This window comes from Taudactylus pleione, unplaced genomic scaffold, assembly GCF_031769625.1.
Source record: "Taudactylus pleione unplaced genomic scaffold, aTauple2 ptg001086l, whole genome shotgun sequence".
Taxonomy (NCBI): Eukaryota; Metazoa; Chordata; class Amphibia; order Anura; family Myobatrachidae; genus Taudactylus; species Taudactylus pleione.
In genome coordinates, this window is record NW_028285487.1 from 252162 (window position 1) to 278887 (window position 26726).

Consider the following 26726-nt stretch of genomic DNA (forward strand, 5'->3'; position numbering starts at 1 on the left):
AATTTTGCCGGAAATCGCCATTGGGAGTATGAACCCAAAAGGAATTTCCCCTGTACATCCACCCACACCGGCGCATGATCCGAAATAGCTATAGTTTCAATCGATGTATCGATAATCATTGGGGATATTGAGTTAGATAAGTAAAAATAATCAAGCCTAGAAAAGGCGTTATGAGTGGCTGAGTAGTACGTGTATTCCAGATCAGTGGGGTGTCTCATTCTCCACACATCTAATAAATTCAATTCTTTGGCTATATAATTTAAACCTATTTTTGGTTGTTTGGGGGAGGAATGAGAGAAAGTTTTCCTATCTAAGGTTGGGGAAGCGACCAGATTGAAATCACCCCCTAATATAATCTTAGAATCTGCAAAAGAATATAATTTGTTAATCAATCCTAAGAAAAAAGATTTATCATATATATTGGGACCATAGACATTACACAAACAATATCTAGTGCCGTCTAGCGTGACATCCATAAGAATGTATCGGCCCTCTTGGTCCACATCAGAGGAGTGAATATCGAATTGAATACCCTTGCGTATTAGGATTACCACTCCACGTGACTTAGAACCAAATGATGATGACGCCAGTACCTGGTGGTGCAGTGTGTTTAGCTTGGCGTGTTCTGTGGGAGTTAAATGAGTCTCCTGTACATAAGTGATATCGGATTTAAGCTTATTAAGATATGTCAATATGCGCTTTCTTTTCACTGGTGAGTGAATCCCCCTGACATTCCAGGTGCAAAACCTAAGGTGGGAATGCATCACAAGGTGTGGAAATTAGGTAATGCAAATAGTAAAAAAGTGTAGTATAAATGTTAATATACTCCCCATAATACCGGTTGGTGTTAGGTAGGTTCATAATAATATGAATGTCGGCTCTAGTATAAGTCATAAATAAGCTATGAAGGGCATGAGCTTCGTGATTCATACAGTATAAAGAAACAAATAAACAAATGGACATAGACATAAAAAGAAAATAAAGAAAGACGCTGATATGCATAGATTGCGAATCAAATGCAAACATATAACCAAAACTATAGTCATTGATCTCAGCCTATTGAAAAGGAAAAAAAAAAGACAATAGTCTTAATAATAACTATAAAGCAACGTCACAAGTATATATGTAATTATAATCCTAAATCAGACTATAAACATATTTTTGAAGAAAAGGGTAAAACCTGGTAAAGGCATCAAAATAGGTATGGGACATCTTCCCGTAATCAATCATTATGGTCCATCGTGGAGGGGTCCGAGGACTCTTTTACTTCGTTAAGGAAAGCCTGGGCGTCAGCAACTTCTGTGAAATCTTTAGGGCCTTGAGATGAGAAAATGCGAAGTCTAGCTGGGAATAAGAGCGCGAAGCGAGTCCCTGATTGGATGAGCTGAGAGCAGACAGGGGACATATTTCTGCGTGCTCTGGCAACCTCCGCGGAGTAGTCCTGGAACAAGAGGATACGTTGGCCATCCCACTGAAGAGGGCCCTTCTGTCGAGCAGTTGACCATATCAGATCCTTGTGACGAAAATTTAAGCACTTGAAGATAACAGCTCTAGGGCGTGAGATGTTAGAATCGCGAAAAGGACCTAATCTATGTGCTCGTTCTATCTCAAAATTATTCAGTTCAGCCGAGATGCCGAGTAGCTCAGGGAGATCGGTTTGAAGAAATTTAGTGAGATCGTTGCCTTTAATCGTTTCCTTAAGACCCAGAAGTCGCAGGTTGTTGCGTCTGGACCTATTTTCCAGATCGTCTACCTTGGATAGTAATTGTTGTTGTGTGGTCGACATGGTAGCAACTTGTTGTTTTAGTTCCGAAAGTTCATGAAAGTTGACTCCGATCCTGTTTTCATTTTCACGCACTTGTTGTGAGACAGAGGACATTTGCGTCTTAATATCCGCCAGTGCCCCCATGAATTTATCCACTTGGTTTTGCAGTAGTGGTTCCACTGTTTCTTTAATGGCTCTAACTATCTCTGCATATGAGAGAGGAGCAGGAACCGGGCCCATTGTGTTATGGGTAGTAGCGGGTTCGGAACTATGTGTGTGTGGCATGTTTTCCACAGAGTCTGTAGGTTGATCTGTACGTTTGCTACTACCCCTGGCTCGATTTGCCTTGGGGGTGGGCTGTGGAGCCATGAACTTATCCATGTAGAGATTGGTCTTAATTTTCACCAGGTTATGATAATACTGAGGAGTGTGTTGCTTAGAAATGGCTGTGATCACAGACAGGAGATCCTTTACATTTCAAATAATTGTGAAGTAACTTGAAAAATAGGGCTGGAGCACCATCTGGTGGTAGAAGCTGGCACTGTAACTATTCCCCAGAGTAAAGGATATGTACATAAATATTGCCAAATTTATCATCAGCTATAGCTGGGGATTCAAAAGAAGTATAGAGTTGCAAGACTTCTGTTTATAAGCAGCTGTACGTTCTCCAGTATAGGGCTTTAACTGGTAACACACAGTACCTTGTCTCCTGTATATGCAGTGTCTGCAAAATGGCGCCGTCTGTAAAAGGACCTTGAAAGGAGCCAGCGTCTGCCTTCTGCAATTATGATATGCGGTCGCGGGGACCCGTCCAGCGGCGTCCCCGTGTGTTCCCCTTGCTGCTCGCACCCACCAGCTGACTGTCTGTGAGCCAGCGTCGCGGGGTTTGGCAGTGGACCAGGCGCGATGCAGGAGCCGGGAGGCGAGGGCCGGAATCCAGCACCACGCACCGCGTCTGCAGTAGGCCGCGAGGTCCGGCAGCCCGAGTCCGGGAACCAGGATCCCGCTAGGCAATGGGAACACCCGCCTTGGGGGCAGAGATGGCTTGTGGCGGTAGGAGAGCCAAGAAGCACCGCGCACGGCCGGAGGGACTGGATCAGCAGGCTCAGTCGTAACGGAGCCCCGACTCCATGCAGCTTTCCTCCTCGGCTTCCAGGCCACGCCCCCCTAAAACGTTCAGTTTTCAATAGCATATGGTCAGTCAGGCATGTTCATAAAGCAGTCAGCTGAAATTAATATTGCAGATAATGGAACAAACTTTAAGGGGCCTATTCATCAACACTAAAATAACGTTTTTAAGGACATTTTCCTTAATTACCGTTATTTTAGTGTTCATGAACACAGCACAGGAGATGTCACTGATATCTCCTGGTTAAGACCCCCTGCGTTAATTTCCACACTCCCCGTACATTAGTATGGGGATATGGAAATTAGGCTATTCATCAAATTCCAAAAATTATGTATTTTTGGAATTTGATGGAGGTACTATCCGCCACTGTGAGGTGGCGTATAGTAGGTGACACTTACCTGTGACAGCGTGGGCAGGTTCTCCTCCGCTTCCTCCGTGCTCTGGTCCGTCCTCTGGCTTCGGTGGCTGCTCTGACACTGTGTTCTCCAGGCAGAACACAGTAAAGTTTAGGGAAAAAAAACAAAACAGAACACGTGTCAGAGCAGCAGACGGAGCCGGAGGCTGCTGCGCGGGCAGGTAAGTTGGGGACGGGGGGGAGGTGAAAGGAGAGGGATGGGGGGCACACAGCATTACCGCAGCTGTAGGCAGTGCTGCGCATGCTCTGGTTTTACGGATGTAACAGCGCATGCGCGGCACTGATTACAGCTGCAGTAAGTTAGTGTAGGGAGGGAAAAGTATCTATTTCCCAAAGAGCAGTATTCGCAAAAATGACAGCTTTTTGGACTATATACTTATGGAGAGGTGGAATGATGAATTTCTCCGGTAATTAGGTAGAACTCTATGCGAGTTCTAAACCTAATTACCTCCAGACAATTTTAAGTTATGACGAATAGGCCCCATTATCTGCAATATTAATTTCAGCTGACTGCTTTATGAACATGCTTGTGGTTACACCGGCCGGTGTATTGGGGTAGATTTTATACTATTATTATTTTTTTACATTTACATTTTTAATTCTATTAAATTTCTTATATATTAATGCTGTCTATTGTCTCTTTTTACTAGGAGGCTGGCTGGATTGGGGGGGCTGGACTAGGTGCGGGCAGGAGAAAGCTGGCTGGGGGAGCGCAGGAAAGGCTGGCTGGACTAGAGGAGGGGACACAGGGCAGGGTCAGCATACCTGTTTTGTTTTTTTGTTTTTTTAAACGAACACAGGCTCCGGCAACACTGGCAGGAAGAAGGAGCATCGGCGCAGCACGGAGGTGGCATTGAAACATGGAGCTGACTGCGAGCCAATTGCTGCTCCTGATTGGCTGCCATTCTGCGAGCTATGATTGGCTCGCGGCTGGCTCCATAGTTCTAATGCCGTTGCCCGGTTCACCGATGCTCCTTCTCCCTGCCAGTGCCTGCTGCCTGTGTATTCCTTGCCACTGCCACCCAGGCCCCCTCTCTGTCCGGGACTGGGAGTCCCAGCAGTCCCCCCCTGATGGTGGCCCTGCTCCTCACCACTGCCCACAATGGCACCCAACCTTTGGGTTCTGCCACCCTGCTGCCTATTTGGGTACTGATGCAGCAATGTTTATAAACCATGCCCATGTTCTGCAATGTTCTGCATTGTATGTCACTTTTGTTCCTGTTTTTTGTTCATACTGTTTGTTTTTGTACTTTGTCAGGTGCTGCAGACCCCTTGTGGCGCCATATAAATAAAGAATAATAATATGCAAAATGCAATGGCATTAATTATTACCTTTTTTTTTATATATCAAACACATTCTGTAGCTGTATACACCGAATTAGGCATCAGTAGGTTACCTATTGATGGTCTCCATTATTGATAGCATTGGTGGATTACATCGATGGTATGAAACCATCACCTGAGAACCATAGATGGTTTCATCCACCAATGGTCATCCCTGTTTTAATAGTGGCAAGGCAGAAAGCATCAGGGAGTGGGGGCAGGGTTTTGCTGGTTGTGTTGGGAGGTGGAATAAAACCTATTGTTTGGCTCTGTGCCATCCATAGAGGTGAACCTTTGGATCACCGCCATTGATGGCAAAACCATTGGTGGTTAACAATCGATGTTTTTTAATCATCGATGGCCATCCCTACAATGAATACAGGGCCTGATTCAGCAACGATCGCAGAAGCAAAGACACACGCAATCGATTAATTCACATTGCGCATGTATCGCAGTGCGCGAACTAGCAATTGCGATGGGAACTGCATTTGCAGAGGCTACGCAGACCCAGAGCACATTGATTGACAGTAAGTGCCGTTTGTGGGTGGTGAGGGTGTGTGGTCGGGCGAACGCAGGCGTGCCAGTGCATTGCATCGCCGTTGCAGGGGGGTGCATAAATTATCCATACGCAGCCTGAGGCCTCATATCGTGCGCTGAAGTTAGCAATTCCTGGGTGAGGTCTGATCTGCCTTACCTGTGCGTATGGGTCCGATGTTGCCGATTATTTTGCTATGTTGCCCAATGTGTGTAAGGGGAAGTGAGCGTCCTTATGTCAGGCTGTGATCGCAATGCGATTGCAAACATTTGCATTTCACCGCTAATATCAGCAACTGCAATGTGTGCGTTATAGCAGAATAGCGATCCTTGGGCGGCCACGCAATTTGTACAGCCTTTATAAACTCATGGATTAAGCACTACCAGTATCCCTGAGGAAGAGCTAGGAGCTCGAAATGCATTGGACTTACTGATCGCTGCTACACTGAAGTACCTGGACTGTTTTGATTTATGCCAGCCAGACACGCAGAGTGGAACTGGGATCCCTCTACGTGCATTTCACGCCATCGTGGGAGACTTTATAGTAATAAGTACCTATACCCCTCCAGTGCACTATTATTCGTTAGTGCTTTGACTTGTACAGTTTTTATTGTTTTATCAATGTTTGTTTTGCCACCAGTGAATTTTTTCACAGTGTGCTATTTGTGATATGGGGCCTGATTCAGACCCACTCGCGAGCGGCTGTCCGCTCGCAAGTGGGTCGATGTTATGCACTGAGCATTGTTGCAATGTTGATTGACAGCACGCCCCCTTTGGTGGGCGTGCCGGGGGCGTGCCTCCCTGACGGGGGCGTTCCCACGGGAACGCCTCCCGTCAGAAGCCGGCCCACTGACATCACTAGTGATGTCAGTGGGAGTGATTTTGGCTCTGATAGAGCCAAAAGCACTCCGGAGCTTGCGGTTGAAAACCTCAACCGCAGGCTCCGGCTCGCAATTTCGATGGTCGCGATGGTCTCGACCATCGCAGCCATCACAAAGCACGCTCGTATAGCCTGTGGGTGGTGACCCACAGCTATACGAGCGTCCAGGAGGACGCTCCATGAAAATGGAGCCCGGCCCTCATTCAGAGCGTGCGCTCTGCTCAGAGCGTACGGCTCTGAATGAGGGCCATGGTTCGCAGGTAACCATTTCTTTATCCTTGTGAATTCTATTAAATTGCAATTTTTTACGGTATTTCTTATTTTTCATATGAACAACTAACGGGAGTCGTACAAAGCCACCCACATTGAAAGGAAAGTATAACTATTAATGGATTTACCACTGATTTACCACTATTGTTCTTTTGGGGTCTCAGGGTGTCCCAGGTTCTATCCACCATAGACTACAGCTAATCGCGCTGTTTTTTTTAGCACAAGCCATATACATTTAGGGGCATATGTATCAAAGCTTGATGTGAGTTAAAATTGTGAGATTATATATCGCCAACCAATCAGCTTCTAACTTACATTTTGCAGGCTGTGTTTAAGAAATGATAGTTTGGAGCTGATTGGTTGGTGATCTATAGTTCACAATTTTATCTCACATCAAGCTTTGATACATATGCCCCTAAATGTACCTTTTTTACTGCTTGTATAAAATCTTATTTATAAGTGGGCTTGCGAGACTCTTATTGAGTAACATGCGGCTCATCAATGTTGCCTCATGTTGAAAGAAGAACTTAAATCTTCATTATTTGTAACAAAAAAAAAAATATATTAATTTAAGGGAAAAAAATCCTTACAACATATAGAAAAGCTGGATAATAGGTGACTCGCCCACAGCTTGTAAGTACTGTAGAAAAGCAGGGTAATGCTGACGAGAAGTAAATCTACCTGTAAATAATATAAGAGAGCAGGTCTCTATAGTGACTGTATAGAGTGCGTAGGCCAGGGAAGCTGGGAGTGCAGAAGGTTGCGTGTGACTGTAGAGTGCTGTCCCCTCCCTCTGTAGTATTTCCCTGTAACTCTGTACATTCCCCACATCTGAAAATGAGGAAGTGACAGTGAGGTGCCTGAGTGTGACGAGAAGGCAGAATACACTACAATAAACATCACACACACAGGCCTCATCATGTATCGCATTTCCTATGGACTGATTATTTTTGCCTGTGCCTGGGTTTCAGGTGAGTTTTATGATTTATCATTGTAACCACTACCTACCAGCAGAAGTTAGGTTTACTAATGAGCTGGGAACTAGTAGCTGCTTCAGTTACCGGCTCTGTGAGATCTCCAGGGGCATTACTGGCTTGTGTGTGTGTGGTTCTGTCTTTTGTGCTTCACGAGCTAGATCAGCACAAATTCTGTTGTTCTTTGGGCATGGTGTAATCAGGACTGGCATTGTCGTAGGCAGGCGGGGTAATTGCCCTGGGCCTGGATGCTTCTGTGAATTAAAACTCCCGTCCTCCCCCAACTTTTTCTAACAATCATTTATTTGTGGGGGTATTGGTAGAAAGTGTTTTGATGTTAATAACAGCTCCTGGCACCTGTCTATATCACTACCACTGGCTATAGATATTGGGTATGGGACTATGGGTGGATAGGGGGCACAGAGCATTACATGGTGGCAACAATGGACCTAGGCATGAGGCTTATGGACTGGGCCCAGGTCTGTGATATGGCGGTTACTGGTAGTAATTGGGGGCATTTGTCTGTACTATGTCCTCTGCTTTGGGCTGTGCTAAATAAACTCTCTGCTTTAAATTTATATTACAGGGAATTATATTACCCTTCCCCCAACTGTTCACCCCTTTCCTACAGAAAGCAAGTTCTCCAGAAGTGCCATCTGACCTACCCCTAAACCCTATCCAAGCCAGCAGTCCATATCTAGCACTATCCATGCCAGCAGTCTATACCTAGCACTATCCATGCCAGCAGTCTACACTTAGGGTTATCCATGCCAGCCGTCTACACTTAGCGCCATCCATGCCAGCAGTCTACACCCTGCACTATCCATGCCAGCAGTCTACACTTAGCACTATCCAAGCCAGCAGTCTATACCTAGCACTATCCATGCCAGCACAATCTACACCTAGCGCTATCCATTCCAGCAGTCTACACGTAGTGCTATCCATGCCAGCAGTCTACACTTAGGGTTATCCATGCCAGCAGTCTACACTTAGCGCTATCCATGCCAGCAGTCTACACTTAGCGCTATCCATGCAAGCAGTCTACACTTAGCGCTATCCATGCCAGAAGTCTACACTTAGCGCTATCCATGCCAGAAGTCTACACAGGGCTCGATTAACAATGGGGTGGATGGAGCTGCAGCTCCAGGCCACAGATGAAAATAGGCCCATAGGATCCATTGAAGTGCAGTGTAGAAAAGGAAAAATATATTTTTTCCTGTAACTACCAACAGCCCAGCTCAATTATCCCGAGTCCCAGCCGCCTGAAGCATTGTCCCTGCACTCTCCCCAGCCCCAACCACCCCCCGACCGTGATAACATATTAAGCTCCGCCCCAGCCGTCAGAAGCACCGCCCAAATACTGACAGAAGCTCAATCTCTGGTCATGTTAAGCTCCACCCCCTGGATCACCCACAGCTGTCCTTTTGTTCCCTGTTCATCCAAAGCTCCTCCTCCTGGGTTATCTTCTGAAGCCACCCAGGTTAGCTGAAGCCCCTGATCTGGCCAGCTCGCATTCACCAATCAAATACCCCGCTCTTCATTTCTACAAAAGCAGGTGAAAATGACCATCGGGCCATTTATCAAGAAGGTAAACAGGAGATATCACAGATATCTACTGCTTACCTTCATTTCGCGGAATGTCCCGCTGTCCCCATACACTAGTATCACAGATATCTCCTGCTTACCTTCCTCTTGTGGAATGTCCCGCTGTCCCCATACACTAGTATCACAGATATCTCCTACTTACCTTTCTCTCCCGATGTGGTCCGCTGACCCCATACACTAGTATCACAGATATCTCCTGCTTGCCTTCCTCTTGCGGAATGGCCCTATGTCCCCATGGGGACAGAATTCATCAAGCTCCGAAAATACAATATTTTTGGAGCTTGATTGCGCCATCTTCAGATGGCGAGTGCTTCCGCTATCCGCTCCTTCCCTGGGAAGAAGTCCCGGATCGTGAAAAGGAGCCCTTTCGAATCCCTCCGCCCCTGTCCGTCTCCTTCCGCCTATCTGTAGGCCACGCATATGCATTTCTCTCACTGCTCTGAAAGGAGCAGTGAAAAGATTCAGGAGCTCATTCAGAGTCGGTCGTGAGCGCTGAGCGCTCACAACCGACTCGATGTTACCCCACAGCGCATGCGCAGGACGGAGCCGGCTCCGTCGTGCTCATGTGCGAGACCCGGCTAACGACGGGCGCTCCATCGTTAGGGGTCTCGTAGCAGACGGGGCAAGCTGTCGATGTTGAGTGACAGCTCGCCCCGTTTGCTGGGCCGGGCTGGGGGCGTGCCCGGCCAAACGGAGGTGTTCCTGTCAGAACGCTTGCCATTTGGGGGCGGCCCCACTGACATCATTGCTGATGTCAGTGGGGAACTTCTTGCTCAAACAGAGCAGGAAGCTCCCTGGGGCTTACGAGTGCCCAGACCCAACCCTAGGGTCTGGTCGTAAGCCCTGATGGTCGCGATGGTCAAGACCATCGCGACCATCACCCATGTCGGTCGTTAGAGCTGTGGGTGTTAACCCACAGCATAACGATCGACAAGGAGGCGGCCGTTCCAGATGCAAGCGGCCGCCCTGATTCAGAGCGACCGCTTGCATCTAACGACCGCCTCTGAATGAGGCCCACACTGCTCTGAAAGGAGCAGTGAAATACTTTGGGGAGACAGCAGATTTTTGGATCAATTCAGCATTGCTCCGGCGCTTGCGTCTAGCTAGAACATTAATTATCGGACCCCAATACTTAACATCATGAATAGACTCCTTAGCAACTAAGGGCCTGATTCAGACCCACTCGCGAGCGGCTGTCCGCTCGCAAGTGGGTCGATGTTATGGACTGAGCATGCGCACGATGGAGGGAGCTCCGTCGTGCGCATGCGCCAGACGCGACGAGCGAAGGAAAGTCCTTCGCTCGTTGTGTCCGATCAAAGGGGGCGTGCTGTCAATGTTGATTGACAGCACGCCCCCTTTGGTGGGCGTGCCTCCCTGACGGGGGCGTTCCCACGGGATGTCAGTGGGAGTGATTTTGGCTCTGATAGAGCCAAAATCACTCCGGAGCTTGCGGTTGAAAACCTCAACCGCAGGCTCCGGCTCGCAAATTCGATGGTCACGACCATCGCGACCATCACAATACACGCTCGTATAGCCTGTGGGTGGTGACCCACAGCTATACGAGCGTCCAGGAGGACGCTCCATGAAAATGGAGCCCGGCCCTCATTCAGAGCGTGCGCTCTGCTCAGAGCGTACGGCTCTGAATGAGGGCCTAAGTTTGCAGCTGGGCACTGAAATCATGAGAACAGTCAGTGCTGTTAGTTCAGAGACTGAGCTGCCTAGGAAAGGAGGGAAGGTACAGTAGCTGTCATTGGTTGTGAGGAGAAACCAGCATGCATAACCAGAGGAATTTCCCACAGGTCGGTGTAATGGGCGTGATGCATGACCCATCGCACTCGGGATGCATTCCGCCGGTCTTCGCATGCATGCCGACGTTGGGAAGATAGATAGGATAGACATTCTATAGATAGATTGTGGTGCAAGTAGTTTCAATTTATTAGCTGTACTCTGTGCGTGCCTCGAAGGTGCGTGCACGAAAAATGGGCTTGGTTACACATCATGATGGGTGTGGTCACTCGAAACGGGGCTGTGTCCACTTGACATGCCCCTTTTTCTCGGCACTCTGGGGGCATGTCCAGCACTGATTGCCTGGAGTCCACCTCACCGCAGGGTGCTGTGACTCACTCAGCAGCGCAGCTAATGGTGCCAGCAGTAAGACTGTAAGGGGTACCATGTACTAGCTGCTTATTTCTTAATGGTATGCCATACCACCTTACTTGCACCACTACATGATGTGACAAATATTAGAATTGCATAAAGCACGTGTGTTGTAGTTTTGGTCGTGCAAAATGGATGCGGGAACTTAGAAGCCGGAGCCATTTTTCCTTGGTATGAGATGGCAGGTGCAGGACGTGACACCCCGAAAAATGGTTGTGGCACTCCTGTGTTATTTGGCCCCACTCCCTGTTACCTCCCCCCAAACACTCCCTGACTGTTAATCACATTGCGAGTAAAAAGTCACTGCAAGCGACAATGGTAAAGTAACGTGATGTATGCGCCGTGCGACTTAGATGCATGCGCAGTTTACCGACAATCTCTCAAATACAAAAATATCGCCATTGTGTATGTAACCCCCCTTCAGTGTGCGGTGTGGTACATAGGTGCATTTGGAGTGATACACCTCCTAATGCCTCAGGCTAGCTCTCCAGGGTGTGGGCAATACCTGAGAAGGGGGTCCCTGCCCATGCAGGCTTTATAACAGTCACACATATAGATACAGGTATAGATAGACACATGCAGCAACAGTTCTATTGAATAACTTGGGCGCCAGACCTTCTCTTATAAAAATAAACCAATTTATTTCTCTCCTCCTGCACATGACTTTACAGGACAAGAATATGGTTACAGCAGCTTCTCCTCTCCCTCCAGCTCATATACTTGGCATGTCAGATGGTATATGACAATCTTATGGATATGGTTACATTACATCACCCTCTTCTTCACCAGCACAGTCTTTAAGCAGAGTCACAATGAATGCTTTGCATTTTACCCACACAGGTCCACCTGGCCCTTTGCTGGCTGGTGCCTGTAGTTCTCCACTTCATATGTGCAGGTCCACCTAGCCCTTCGCTGGCTAGTGCCTGTAGTTCTCCACTTCATACGTGCAGGTCCACCTAGCCCTTTGCTGGCTGGTGCCTGTAGTTCTCCACCTCATATGTGCAGGTCCACCTAGCCCTTTGCTGGCTGGTGCCTGTAGTTCTCCACTTCATAAGTGCAGGTCCACTTAGCCCTTTGCTGGCTGGTGCCTGTAGTTCTCCACTTCATATGTGCAGGTCCACCTAGCCCTTCGCTGGCTGGTGCCTGTAGTTCTCCACTTCATACGTGCAGGTCCACCTAGCCCTTCGCTGGCTGGTGCCTGTAGTTCTCCACTTCATACGTGCAGGTCCACCTAGCCCTTTGCTGGCTGGTGCCTGTAGTTCTCCACTTCATACTTCAGGTCCACCTAGCCCTTTGCTGGCTGGTGCCTGTAGTTCTCCACTTCATATGTGCAGGTCCACCTAGCCCTTTGCTGGCTGGTGCCTGTAGTTCTCCACTTCATATGTGCAGGTCCACCTAGCCCTTCGCTGGCTGGTGCCTGTAGTTCTCCACTTCATACGTGCAGGTCCACCTAGCCCTTCGCTGGCTGGTGCCTGTAGTTCTCCACTTCATACGTGCAGGTCCACCTAGCCCTTTGCTGGCTGGTGCCTGTAGTTCTCCACTTCATACGTGCAGGTCCACCTAGCCCTTTGCTGGCTGGTGCCTGTAGTTCTCCACTTCATACGTGCAGGTCCACCTAGCCCTTCGCTGGCTGGTGCCTGTAGTTCTCCACTTCATACGTGCAGGTCCACCTAGCCCTTTGCTGGCTGGTGCCTGTAGTTCTCCACTTCATACTTCAGGTCCACCTAGCCCTTTGCTGGCTGGTGCCTGTACTTCACTTCATACATGCAGGTCCACCTGGCCCTATGCTGGCTGGTGCCTGTAGTTCCACAGCTTCACACACATCTTACATAACTTCTTTTGCACTCTGCCTCTCCTTTGTCTCTTCTAAGACAATATACAGAGTGTCTCATACACAGTCTGCCTCTCTCTGCTCCCCTTCTCTTTCACATGGGACAGCAATATACAGACTTTTCTATTGCAGCTATCAGACGCTCAGCTGCTGCCCATCCCTATCCTACAGGAATGGCTCCTATAGCCACACTGCTACCACAGTGACCCCCCCTTTAATGGCTGCTGGGTGGCTTTTATGCATAAGGGACTCCTCTGGTACCTTAACAGTAAAAGCTCCTGGGAAATTCCTCTTCCCCATCTCTTCAACACATATACTTGCGTCTCTTACCCCTCTCATGGGTGCTGAACACTTCACTGGGCTGCTCACACTGCAACCTTCCAGCTCTTTCTCTGTGGTCTCTCACAGACTTTATCTCAGTGGTCTCACTCTAGACCTATTTCTCCTTTGGCGTTAGATGGGCATCGTGGCAGTCACCACGGCCCCGCCAATCTCCCCCTGCCAGGGGAGCACAAGGGCTACATTTCTGCTTCCAGCTCTGAAGCTTCCCAAAGATGTCTGCTCTCTGCCAAATTCTTCTTCCCAACTCCCTTTGTTCTCTCCCCCTCCTCCCTCTGCTCTGCCAGCTACACACCCAGTCTTCCCACCCCTGCGTGTCTATCTCTCCAGCCCCTCCTTTACCTGAAAACTGATCCGGGTCTCAGGCATGTAATATCTACAACAGGAAGCAAGCTCTAACACTGAGAGGGGTGTATTTACAAATACCATCCCTTAGAGGGTGTTACATGTATAACTCTGAATCAGTCCAATAGCTCCACTTAAAAGGGGTTTAAGGTAAGAGCTAGCTATGCCCTCCATGGAGACAGCCATGTCCGTGTCACAGTAATGTTGGTTATGAAGAAGCCTTTTTTCTTTTACAGGAAGAGAGAATGGGCTCTATTTATTAACATTATTTTGACTAAAATAAAGTGAAAAAGGGTGTTTTCACACCCTTTTCACATTATTTTAGTATCACCGATAGTTATTACAGGGCAATTGGAGTAGAATTCGTAAAATTCTACTCCAACCCCTAAGTATCACTTATTTTTAGTAATCAGATTGTATTTCCCATAATTGTAATGGGAAATGTGATCTGGCCAAAGTTACTAAAAATAAATTGTGAAAAAATACCGGGGAAAGCCCTGTGATAATAACGCCACCTGGAGGTGGCGTTATCCAAGGTCTCCCCTGGTTACCGGCCTCCTACTCTGCTCTAACGGGGAGAGCAGAGGCGGGAGTCGGTCCCAGTAATCAGCTGTGTGGTCTAAACAGACTGCAAGCTGATCATTGCAAAAAAACAAAATAGTAAAACAAAAAATTTACTTACCTGACTCCAGGGACCGGTGATCGGGCCTCTGGTGATGTCCCCCCTCCGGACAGCTGGTTTCCCATGGTGCACTGTGGCCCAGTCATCAGGTGATCGGGTCCCAGTGCAGTATGGGAGACCACCTGACTGGAGGCATGGAGGACATCACCGGAGGCCCGGATCATGCAGGTAAGTGTAATTAAGGGAGGGGGGGGGGTAGCGGCGGGTCCGCAATTGCGGGGGGCGGGGCTTCGCACCGGGGGGGGTAGCAGCGGCGGCCGGTCGGCGCATGTGCGGGCACTTTGTCACTGTATTTTTTGCGAAAATTCCATGATAAGGCTCCGAAGGGGATTCGCAGGGACAGAGCTTTATCGCAAGCTCTGTCCCTGCAAGGGATTTGTAGTAAATCCCTGTGATATTGCAATGCGAATTCAGTAGTTAATATCACATTAAAATCAGCATTCAATATGCGGATTGTAGTAAATAGAGCCCAATGTAACAACCTTCCTGGAGCTTCACAACTTATTGGATTTATATAATATAACACCTGCTGCAGACTGATCTGTTAATGCTTTTGTGCACACTTCAGGTTTTGGAAAAGTACCAGCGCCTGTCAATCTTACTATGGATTCCGTGAACTTCAAGAACATTTTACGATGGAAGCAGCCATCTGGCCTGGGTGACAATGCGACATATAGGGTGCAATATAAACTGTACGTGCTGTATGTTTACTTTCTTATTAATACTAAAGGAAGCAACAAAAACAAAACATTTCCATCTTTAGTACATACATACCGACTTTTGCTGCCAGGTCAGCAGAGAGGGGGCATGGTGACCTGGAAAGTGGGCTGTGCAGGAGGCGTGAACCCTGGCATTGTATAACGGGGGGGCGGGGGCTACAATTATGCGAATCACATCTTCGTCCCCCAACCCTGACCGTCCACTTGTGTTCTATAAGTGGGCGGCCGAGAGGGAAGTGCGTGCAGGTGAATAGGGGGTTGCCGGGGGGCTGGGCCGTGGAGGAGGGTGCGGTTGACTTGCCTACTTTTTCGGGTGACCGGGAGCTCCACTCGATTTTCGGGAGGCTACCAGCCATTCTGGGAGGGTAGGCATGAATGGCTTAGTATTATTTCATTATCGGATCATGGAAGAGATTTATCAAAGCTTGGAGAGGGATAAAGTACCGACCATTCAGCTTCTGTCATGTTACAGCCTGTGCTAGAAAATTTACAGTTAGGAGCTGATCGGTCGGTACTTTATCTCTCTCCAAGATCTGATAAATCTCCTCTTATGTCTGAATAAGCAAAAAAAAAAACTAAAATCTTTTTAGGTCAAAATAGCAGGCAAAGATTGTGTTATCGCTCCATCCTCTTATCGTAACCTGCAACTCCACTGTGAGGACTGTAAAATATATACAGTACATATTATACATTACTGTTTGAGGGTCACTGTTTGCTATATACTTGTAGATTAATTTATTTTAACTAAATGTTTTATCTTGATGCAACTTTTACTTGGAAGAGAATTCAATTTAAAGTAGGCCTTTCTCACACATTGGTGGCAGCCATTTTGTGGGCTGAAACAATATGCACCAGCATGCAGCCTATTCCCTCTCTGGGAACCGGCCACCACTAAGGCAGTTGTACCTCAGTGATGTCACTATTTTTTAGCGGATAGAAAATACAAATTGCTGCAGTCCTCATAATGTCTGCCTCCATTGTCCACTTTAGAGCATATTATCCAACTGTCTTCATTTTGCTGGAAGAGTCCAGAATCTTGCTTCTTGAAAGCCGGGGCTTACACAAAAATAGTCAGAGTTCCAGGTAAAAGCTGGCATTTTGGGGGTGGTATGGGTGGAGATTGGCCATATTGGGGCTCATTTTATTTAGAATCGACGCGTTGAGAGGTATATTAGAGCAATACCACCTGGGAAAATATTTAACAGTTACTGGGCCTAATTCAGACCCGCTCGCAAGCGGGTCGATGTTAGCCCAGTGCGCATGCGCACGAGGGAGCCGGCTTCGTTGTGCGCATGCGCGAGACCCGGATAGTGACGGGCAAGCTGTCGCTACGGGTCTCGCTACAAAGGGGGCGTGCTGTCGATGTTGAGTGATAGCACGCCCCCTATGGTGGGCGTGCCGGGGGCGTGGCTGGCCAGATGGAGGCGTTCCCATGGGAACGCCTACCGTCTGGGGCCGGCCCCACTGACATCATAAGTGATGTCAGTGGGAGTGCTTTCGGCTACGATAGAGCCAAAACACTCCAGGGCTTGCGGCAACAAGACCCTACCACAAGGGTCTCGTCGCAAGCCCGATGGTCTTGACCATCGCGACCATCTTTTTGGCCGCTCGTTATAGCTGTGGGTGGTCACCCACAGCTATACGAGCGGCCAGGAGGCCGCTCTAAAAATTCAGAGGGACGGCCCTGATTCAGAGCGAGCGCTCTGTCACAGCGTCCGGCTCTGAATCAGGGCCACTGTTCCATGCAGTTGTTTTTTTTTACTGAGACTTCATTGTCTCTCTCACAAGCCCCAGCTGTTAATCAGTGAGACTTTGAGCAGGAGGACAAATAGCTGCTGCATTCTCTATTATAGCCCGCTATGACGTGGACCCACCTAGGGAATATATTTTCCCTAGGTGGGTCCAAGAGGATTATAGGCAGCTTCAAGAGGATTATAAGGCATTTCAGTGCATTGTCCTGGTGTTTACTATCCGATACAGTGAACTGTGGCAGAAAGTTATTATTATTGCTTTATTGTAAGCTCAAAGTCAATAAAAAAATTGTATCATGAACATGGAATATTAAGCAACACAACATATTTACAGTACAGTAGGTGACATCCTTCCAGCAAGTTAACAGGAAATGTTGTATTTTTTTAGGGGTACATTGAGTGCAAAGTTAAACTATACAGAAGTGTGTTTCACTAATGAGCTATACTGTGACCTGTCAATGGTTACATACAAGTCTCATGTGCGAGTGAGATTGGAAGTCAATGACAGCGCAGTATCGGACTGGGTGACGGACAACTTTGACCCCTATGAACAAAGTAAGTGGTCTTCATTATATAGTGTACGTATGTACTTAAAATAGGTTGTTTGCAGACAGAGTTTACTTCCATTTTATACTATGAGAGCTGAAAGCTGTTTCTGTTTCCAGCAATTATCGGGCCGCCAGAAGTGACAGTCTCCTCGAGGTCAGGGTATCTGGATGTTAGTTTCCTTGGCCCCTTTGTGGAATCTGATGGTACTTCACTGAAGGATAAATATGGGGAACTTGTATACAGAATGGTATACTGGAAGGAATTAGACCCTGCACATGTAAGTAAAAATGTAACAGTGGTTCTCAAACTGGGGTGTCACGGGGCACTTGCAGGGGTGCCACGGACTTGTGTACCAGTATCTCAACAAAAACTTTTGGCTTAGGGGTGACGTGAAAAAAATGCTCATACTGTACTGTAGGGCGCTGTGATTTAAGAAAGTCTGGGAACCACTGATGCAGGGGCAGAACTATGGGAGACAATGGAGGCGCCTGCCGCCGGGCTCTAGCTCTGAAGGGGCACCTCCTCCATTCACCCCACTTAGGGCTGTAACTATGTACCCGGAGTGTACCGTCACGGCCGCCCAATACATGGCACCCCTTCCCAGCACCTGAGAAGCCACCATACACTAATGGAGAGCTCCATGTCAGACCATCAGCTGCTGCCTTCGTCTATCTATAGCCTGTCTGCATGCAAATTGCCAAATTACTCGTATAACTTGCCTCCGGGCATCTGGGATGAACTTACGCCACTGCACTGATGTCAGACAATTACTTGTGTCATAATCTGACGGAATGGTTTTATCTCTGTTCTGTACAAATGGGAAGTATATCTATAATTCAGCATATTGGATCTACTTAGGGCTGCCCAAAAACCTCTTGACTTGGTTGATCAATGCAATTAGTCAGCAACCACATTAGTGAGCAATGCGATGAACAACCAACCATAATGCAGTGCGGACTAATGCTAATACACATGCCATGAATGGAGTCATTGACCTGGTCTCCCAACACGCCTGATAAATCCCAACACAGATTAATGTTGTATACTTGGCTTCGGGTGGCATTAATGGGGTATGTTGGACAGTAAACAACTAAAACTCTTCTATGAAAAAAGTCCTTTTATTCCCCAAATTCTGTTTGTTTTGGATTTTATTTTTGTATATTTTATTTGTATTTCTGACATACTGTAAGTGTGACTGTTAGAGCATTCAAAATGACGTCCTGTTTTGTAATCTATACGTCACGTGTAAAAACCTGCGCCATTTTCCAGGTTACAGTCATGAACATGTCACAAAACATCGACATTTTGAATAAACTAGATAAGTGGACCACGTACTGTCTTAAGGTCCAGGTGTATGTTCCAGAAGATGACAAAGCCGGCCAGTTCAGCCCAGTGGTCTGTGAGAAAACCACCGATGATGGTAAGAAATCTAAGTTTTTGTTCTGAATTAACACAGAAAATACAGTTTACACGGCACTGTGTCTAAGGCAGGGATGGGGAACCTTAGGCCCGGGGGCCGTATAAGGCCCGCAGAATCATTTGGTCTGGCCCTCAGAGCTGTTTTCTGGTAGCCTCATCTGGCTAGCAGGGTGCCTAAAATGGCCCACTGCTGCCAGAATCTATGCAACAGTACCGCCTGGAGCATCCTTAGGACGCTTCAGATTGTCACACCGCTGACCTTACAGCTCACCATAGCATCCTCTGGATGTTCCAGGCATTGCTGTAATCACCAGCGATTGTGGCCGCACCCCCGTGTGATGTCACACGGAGGGGGTGTGGCCTGCTAATAATGTCTCAAAATGGCCCTCGGCAGAAAAAAAGGTTCCCCATTCCTGGCTTAAGGAGGCAGAATGACACAGGGTCATAAAGTCTCCAGTGAGTGTCCTAATTGTGATACCAAATGGAGCTGGCTGCTGGAGCGATACTGTATTTAATATTCTTTTTTATTCTCCTCCAAGAGGAGATGTTTCAAGCCCTGGAGAAAGATGAAGTGGAGAAATTGATCAAACCAACCAATCAGCTTCTGTCTTTTATCTACCCCAGTCTATGCAGTGACAGCTAGAAGCTGATTGGTTGGTTTGGGCAACTTCTCCACTTTCTCTTTCTCTGCAAATCTTGAAATCTCTCCCCCGCCCCCCCCCCACCCCCCAATTCTTGTATCTGGATATGAATTCCTCGCGCTTCCAAATGACAAAAATTGTGGTGCGCAATCAAATTATTATTATTTTTTTTAAACCCACAAGAAATGTACAAAAAAGAACAGCCTGTACCCTAAAACACGAAAAAATATATATATTTTGGATAACAGTTACCGTCCCAAAGTAAAATAATTTGTATGTTTTTTTAAATGGTTCAAATAGCTGATTTGTGCATTCTTATAGCAGTGAACGAATGATAGTAAACAATCTGTTTTTGTTCAAATAAATGTTGTAGTTAAATTTGGGTTGCATAAACATGCACTTTGCAGAATAATAACCCATTAATGACAAGTAATTATTGAGCCAATTAAGCGAAGTGAAAATTTCCAATTGCCTAATTAATCATTGAGAAGGGGTGGGGTGTCCTAGGGATACTGAACAAAGTCCCCAAATTTTTACCTTTTAATTGGCGATAAATCCCAATATTGCACCTGCCCTGAAGCTGTGAGGAAAAAAGCTGCGTTAATTCCTGTAGAAAAATACATTGGCTAAAATTTTCGCGGCTAAATGAATAGGAAAATTCTCCCGCCTGGCCAAAAAACCTTGCGCCACGGGAATAATAAAATCACATTGCTAATTGGATTACCCCAAAGAGTTAATAAGGATGTTTTTTGTTTTTTTCTTAAATCACCGCTTCATCTGGTCAGTCTCAGCGCATTGGAACTGAATGCTCAGATTAGGCGTCCAGTTCCACTCTTTTAAATAATAATAAAAATTATATATTTTTTGTTAACTAGATAATAGACATGGAAAAATAAATTATAAGAATTGAAATAATTTTTTCAATGACGTCCTTTTGTTATCGCCATCTTTGGATAACAGAACAAGGGGGAGATTTATCAGATCTTGGAGAGAAATAAAGTGGAGAATTTGCCCATAGCCACCAATCCGCTTCTAACTGTAATTTTCCACTTTATCTTCCCCAAGTATTGCGGTAATGTTTTTCAAATGAGTTTTCCCCGTGCAGTGACTCTACCACTGGCTGGGAACCCCTTGAAGCATAAGGGCGAAGTGATAAAAAAACATATCGCTTGTTGCCCTTCGGTAAATCGGGATCTGAGTTTTACAGATCTATCTTGTAGGTTTCAGAATCAAATGACTGCAGGGTATTAGGAAATGTAATCAGTTCTGTATGTACTAATGTGAGCATCCAAAAGGGCGGAAAATTGTGCCCAAAACGATTTTCTATAAAGCCGTAGAATCTTGTGCACTCAGCCTGCAGGCAGCACGCTGTAATTGTGGGGGTGGCTTAGTATCAGGCATTGGGGCATGTAGTGCATAGGCAAATGCAGGGGGGGTTTCCGTCTGCCTGGAAACCCCCCTCCCCAGCCCACACCATGAACACAATATAAATAGTAATATAATGGAATTTTACTAGTGCTGCATGTTCTTCTCAGTATCATAAATGAAATAAATAGCACCACCTGTGGATCTTTTAACATGTATCAGCCAGTAATAAATAACCTGTGCACCAACTAGGGGATTTGGAAAACATGCACTGTTAGGGATGCACTGCTATAGAGCCCAATATGTACATATATGTCCAGGGCAGTGCTAGGTTCTTCTGCTGCTCCCCCAGACTCCCGGACTTGCTCCCATGCCCTGGAATGGTGCTCATATCTAAAATAAAAACATACAGCTCAGACAGGATGGCCCTACTGCCGCATCTAATGGCTTACTGTGATTGCTGGTCCTCTATAAGCTGGAATTATGACACACAATACACCTTGTATGACGCATATTAAAGCTGGATAAGTGGTAATTATGCCCTCGTCATGGACTGGCCACACTCACACTAAAATCAGGCATTTGGAAACCCCCCTCTAGAAATCCTGCGTTTGCCACTGTAGTGTATTTGCAATTTAAGAGTTTAAGAATTTTAATGTAGATGCATAATTATTTCAACTGTAATAACTTTACAACAAGTGTTTTCCATTTTGAACGCTTAGTTCCTGTCTGAAAGGTTTGTGCATACAGTATAATAGGAAAATGACTCCACCGCACACAACAGCCGCTGACACTGTGTATCATCTACAGGTAGAATATCGCCATGGAAAATAGTGCTGGTGTTCCTTGGATCTCTGCTCATTACCACTGTTGGAACTTTAGCCCTCACCTTTGTCATATTCAAGGTATATAAGATGACCCGGTACATATTTTATCCATCATATTCCTTACCGGAGCATCTAAAAGAGGTTTGTACGTTATCCTGCATTGAATGGCTTTAAGGGACGCTAAATATGTTACATGCTACAGGTATATACTTAACGTAATACTTTTCCTTCCAGTACTTAAGCAAGCCGTTCTATAGCACTCCGTTCCTGCACACACCGCCTGGTGAGGACTGCGGAGAGTCCTGTGAGCAGCTTACCTTTGAATCGGAAGAGATGGACGATAAGGAAGAGATAAGTTAGCACTTTCTGGCATGGCGAGACCCTTCCCCCATTGCCGAATGAAGATTTGAAAGAGAACAATGGCCATTGATGTTCTCACAGTTGTAAACACTATGTTGTTTTAAATTATGTATTATTAACTGTATCAAATTTTTGGGCGGGATACATTAAGCATCACATTTGCATGCAATGCATTCCCGACACTCATCACATGCATGCCGGCCGGCGTAAATGATGCCGGTAGCAATGAATAAAATCACAAAGGACAGCAGCACTCCCGGTAACATCTGTCCTTTGCAATAGAAGGACATCCAGGTTTATGACCCAGGAGTTCTTCTGCCAGTGGCGTAAGTTCATCCCAGATGCCCTGAGACAAGTTATAATTTGGTGCCCCCCCTAAAAAAAAAAAGAAAGAAAAAGAAAGATGCATATCTATCTATCTATCTATCTATCTATCTATCTATCTATCTATCTATCTATCTATCCTTACGCACAAAAACACTAATATAGAATATGTAAATTTGTTTCTATTAGGCCTATTTACTACAGTAAATTGTCAGGATATTCCCCAGCCCCCCTTTTTTTCGGGTATATACAGCTATGCTAGGCTCAGAGTCCTCTAGATGGAGGTGAAAGCCATCTGATGTGGGGTGGGGAGCAATCCTGATACCCCAGATAGAGGGGAAAAGCCCCTGATGTGAGGGCTTTGAGCACTGAGTTTGAGTCAAGATACTGTAATACTGCTACCGTGGTGGAACTACAAATCACAAAATTCCCAGTCTACTGCTAACTGCTTCACATGCCAGGAAGTTGCTCCACCAAAGATCTGCCCCCAGACTCAGTCGCTGATGCCCCAGGCCCCCACCTCCCATGCCCTCTTACCCGCAGCTCTCGGGAAGACGTGCTATGTATTGGGAGTCACGAATAGAAGCCCATAGTATCACATTCCAGAGCTTAGTGCATTATGCGGTAAGCGGCCAAACCTCTGGAAACGCCATTTTCTGCGTTTTGGTCGCAATATCTGCAATGGTGCACCCTGCCCAATTCGTGTACATTTGCAGAATGACACTAATTCTAATGACCTCAGATGATTTGTGTCACAGACAATTGCACACAATGTTGAGCAGCCATTTTGTTGGGTGACAGTTCACTAAAAAGCAGCGGCGTCACCAATGTTTGAGGTACTTTGTGTCACTGGTTCCTTTCCCAGTGAAGCCATTCTCAATTACATTGGTTATGGTTACAAAATGACTGCATAATTCACAATATTTTGGAGCACATGATTACATCAGAGGCTGTTGCTGCAGAGCAGGGTGCAGTTGCCAAGGGGCCCTGACGTGAGGGGGGCCTAGGAACGCCGGAACCCGTACAGTGCCAATCCCTGCGCATGATAAGCCTGATATCATTATCCTTTGATGGATATGTAAATAGAAACAATCTGAGCACATACTGTATATCCCTTTTAGAGTTTTCCTATCACATAGATGCCAGACAGTTTATGGCCGAAGACAATGATTGCGAGACTGCACTGAATATGCACTGCATGGGTTGCCACAATGATCCTCCTGGATCTTAGTATATTGATACTGCAGGCTGAACATGGTGGTAGCCCACAAAATGGCCGCCTCCACTGGGTCAGGCAACAGGTACACTTAAACTGACTGCTTCAGACGAAAAAACTTATTTATGAACTGAACAAGGACATAAATGCATATTACTGTGATGTATCTCCCCCGTGCACCCCTCCAGGTGCAATATCCATGATGATAATAATAAATAATAGTGCTTCCCCCTCTCATAAAATAGAACCAGCACTAGTGCTGATAGCAGCAAAACTGAGGGGACGAAAAGCACGGAATCAACACGATATTGCCAATGACCGCACAGGTGGCACTATACCAGGGAAACCAGCAGGGTGGGATCCCCCTGCCATGGTGCCAGCACTAGGGCTAATCCCAACACAGCCGGATGTGTGAAAATTAGATTTGAATATAATTTATCCCTGACACACTACAGGTCCCAGCATGCCCAGACCACCTTTAAGGGGCTGGATATGCTGGTACTTGTAGTACGACAAGCTCCAGCTTACACCTGGTTGAAAGGGCATGCTGGCACTAATGGTTTCTCACAAAATTATGTAAAAAACAACTCACTGATTTTGTCATAAGAACATTTATTAGAGATAACAGCACATCCGCACAAACCTATCGCTCATCTAAGTCCTAGGGAATGGGGGAAGGGAATGGGGATTTTTGTTCCATCCACGATCCTTAGTTTTGAAGAAAAAAAAATAAAAATTTGTAAGTGGCTAAGCGCTTCTATTTACAGTATACAGTGGGGTTTTCCCACAGTCAGACCATGGGGAATCCCCACCATGGTACACTACAGAGCTTTACACATCACACAGTACCTTACATTGTAAGGATAGCTCACATCATTAATGTAACATTTCAGTTTTTTGCTAAATCTATAGATCATTGTGGACGGGATTTACTAAGCGTCACATCCGCCATGTAGTACAACCCACCACTTATCGTGTACATACCAGCGTTAATTATGCCGGTATGTACTTAGAAATGCGTTTACAATAGTAAGGGACAGCTTTCCTGATAAAAGCGGTCCTTTGCGATAGACTTGGATAGGCAGAACCGTGCATTGTCACGGAGGACACCGGGAGGGATCCCTTTCAGAAGAAACCCGATAAGAAGCACATAGGCTTCTGTTGGGTAACGACATCTAAAGATGGCGTTACCCACTGGGTCTAAGCGAGCTTAGTACATATGGAAATGCGGCTAAAACTCAGAAAACAGCATTTTCATGCTTAGTACATCCCGTCCTGTAGGTGAATTGTTCTCTTAATCACAAGAGCCGCCTTTATTACATGTGACGCTTTTGTGTGTTTGGGTGTTTATTGCATTGGTTTTTCCATATTCAGCGTGGTGGGACTGTAAAAGTATAGGATGCATTTAGAGGGGGGATAATACTCTACAGCCCCCTACTAAACAAAAAGCTCTGCTCTACAATGCAGGACCTCTATCCCTTACATCTAATTTCTACCTGCAGTTTTGCACTTTCATATTTACTAAAGGTCAATTTTAATTCGATTTTGATCTATTTAAAATCGATGACAATCGATCAACATCAATGTTGTGTTTCTGGGGCTAAATCACACAGAAACGCAACATCGTTGTTGATCGATTTTCATCTATTTTAAATCAGTTAAAATCGACCTTTAGTATATATAGCCGTTATAATCTTGTTGAAGATCCAAACATGAGCCTGCACATTTTACATTTATTTTTAAGGCTAAAGGGCTTTTTGCAAGTGCTGTTTTTATCTGTAACCCCAGCGTGATTTTGATGATTTCAGGCTATAAGTCTGTATTTTAAATAGTTTTGTAAATGGTATAAAAGTGAACTGAAGTTAATTTCTAACTCCAGAGGCTCCTGTACCACAAGGGGGCGCATGACCTTGGAGCAACAGACACGACAACTTGCAGCATTTATACAGATCCAGTCTTGACAGCTCCTCGTGGGCTTATTTTTCAGCATTTTAAACCCAGCAGCGTCATGTATGATCCACAGTCATTCAACAGAGACAACTTTTGGATATCCAGCTGTTGTAGAACTACCAGCCCCAGCATGACTTTCCTTAGCTGGGCATGCTGGGATTTGTAGATCCACATCAGCTGAAGAACCATGCACTGCCTAAGCCCTCTCTCTCGATGAGATTTATTAAACCCTTGAAAAAGGAAAAGTGGAGGTATTGCCCAATCAGATTCTAGCTTTTATTTATTTAGAGTGTACTAGATAAAGGATAGCTAGAACGTCATAGGTTGCTATTTTTATCACATCCACTTTTCCTTTTAGTGGGTTTGAGAAATCCCCCCCAACGCGTTTTATAGATCTCCAGTTCTGCCTGTGTAGCAGGTTTCAGCTGACGTATTTTTCAATTGCACACATTGCATCAGTGGTTGCGTGGAGATTAGTAGTCCTATTGTACTGTGCTGTTTTACCCTCTATTGTCTTATCATTTTGACCCCTGTACGGCGCTGCGGAACACTTGTGATTCCAAGCTTTGCACAACGCAGGACAAAGATCAGAGAACTACAGTTCCCACCCTACGCGTTTTGCACTGTTAATATCTCTGCTCTGTAAATATGAGCTTACAGTCCAGGGAATAACACTGAAATAAAAGGGATTTTTTTTTCTGCAGTATTTCAATATTGAAAAACAGGGATAAATCTTAAAAGCTAGAATGGTCCCTGGAAAATTGGGACAACCATGATAGTGCCCGGGATTTATCCAGTAGCATTGCTGGATGGCAACAGATGGGCATTCTGCCCACTACACTGGTATGCACATGGGATATCTACTCCGATGTGATGGCACTTAAGGCAATGAAAATAGCGTTAGCAGGATAGATGACATTAATTAGGAAAATAATATTATGTTGAATGATAATTAGTCCATATTGATTATTTTCATGTTATTTGCGATATTAATTTATATTTGCAATTTCAGTAAAACTTTCTACGACTTGTTTTTATAATGACATTAAATATATTTTTCAAAACCTTTTGTGATTATTGTATAATTAAGTCAAAAATAATGCCTAGTACAGTGGCTCTCAAACTGGGTGCCGTGGCATCCTGGGTGGCTCGGTTGGTAATCTGGGACCAAATAAAATTATTTATGATCAGTGTGATAAGCAAAACCAGGCTGGCAATCAAAAAATATGTGGACTAACAGAAGCACAACCCTGTCCACTAACCCATAACTGACCCTTAGGATTAGGATGATAGATCAGCACAATTTACTTAATTTAATATTTTTTTCTGAATTTCTCAATAAGACATTTTTGGCCT

The 26726-nt window shown here is 45.8% G+C and overlaps 1 protein-coding gene across 1 annotated transcript; it reads left to right on the forward strand.

The window, feature by feature from the left end:
* Positions 1-7167: 7167 nt before the first annotated feature.
* LOC148453790 (interleukin-10 receptor subunit beta-like) lies at positions 7168-26408 on the forward strand. Its single transcript, XM_088461682.1, has 7 exons — positions 7168-7287; positions 14818-14941; positions 17108-17274; positions 17385-17545; positions 18538-18688; positions 21504-21661; positions 21755-26408. The coding sequence occupies exons 1-7, from the start codon at positions 7236-7238 to the stop codon at positions 21878-21880; spliced, it is 939 nt and encodes a 312-aa protein (XP_088317808.1). The 5' UTR covers positions 7168-7235; the 3' UTR covers positions 21881-26408.
* Positions 26409-26726: the final 318 nt, after the last annotated feature.

Excerpts from the sequence above, each read along its gene's own strand:
- LOC148453790 (XM_088461682.1), top strand. The coding sequence starts at position 7,236 with ATGTATCGCATTTCCTATGGACTGATTATTTTTGCCTGTGCCTGGGTT. Across the intron at positions 17,546-18,537 it reads AGGAATTAGACCCTGCACAT|GTTACAGTCATGAACATGTC; the intron begins GTAAGTAAAAAT and ends GCCATTTTCCAG. Across the intron at positions 18,689-21,503 it reads TGAGAAAACCACCGATGATG|GTAGAATATCGCCATGGAAA; the intron begins GTAAGAAATCTA and ends TATCATCTACAG.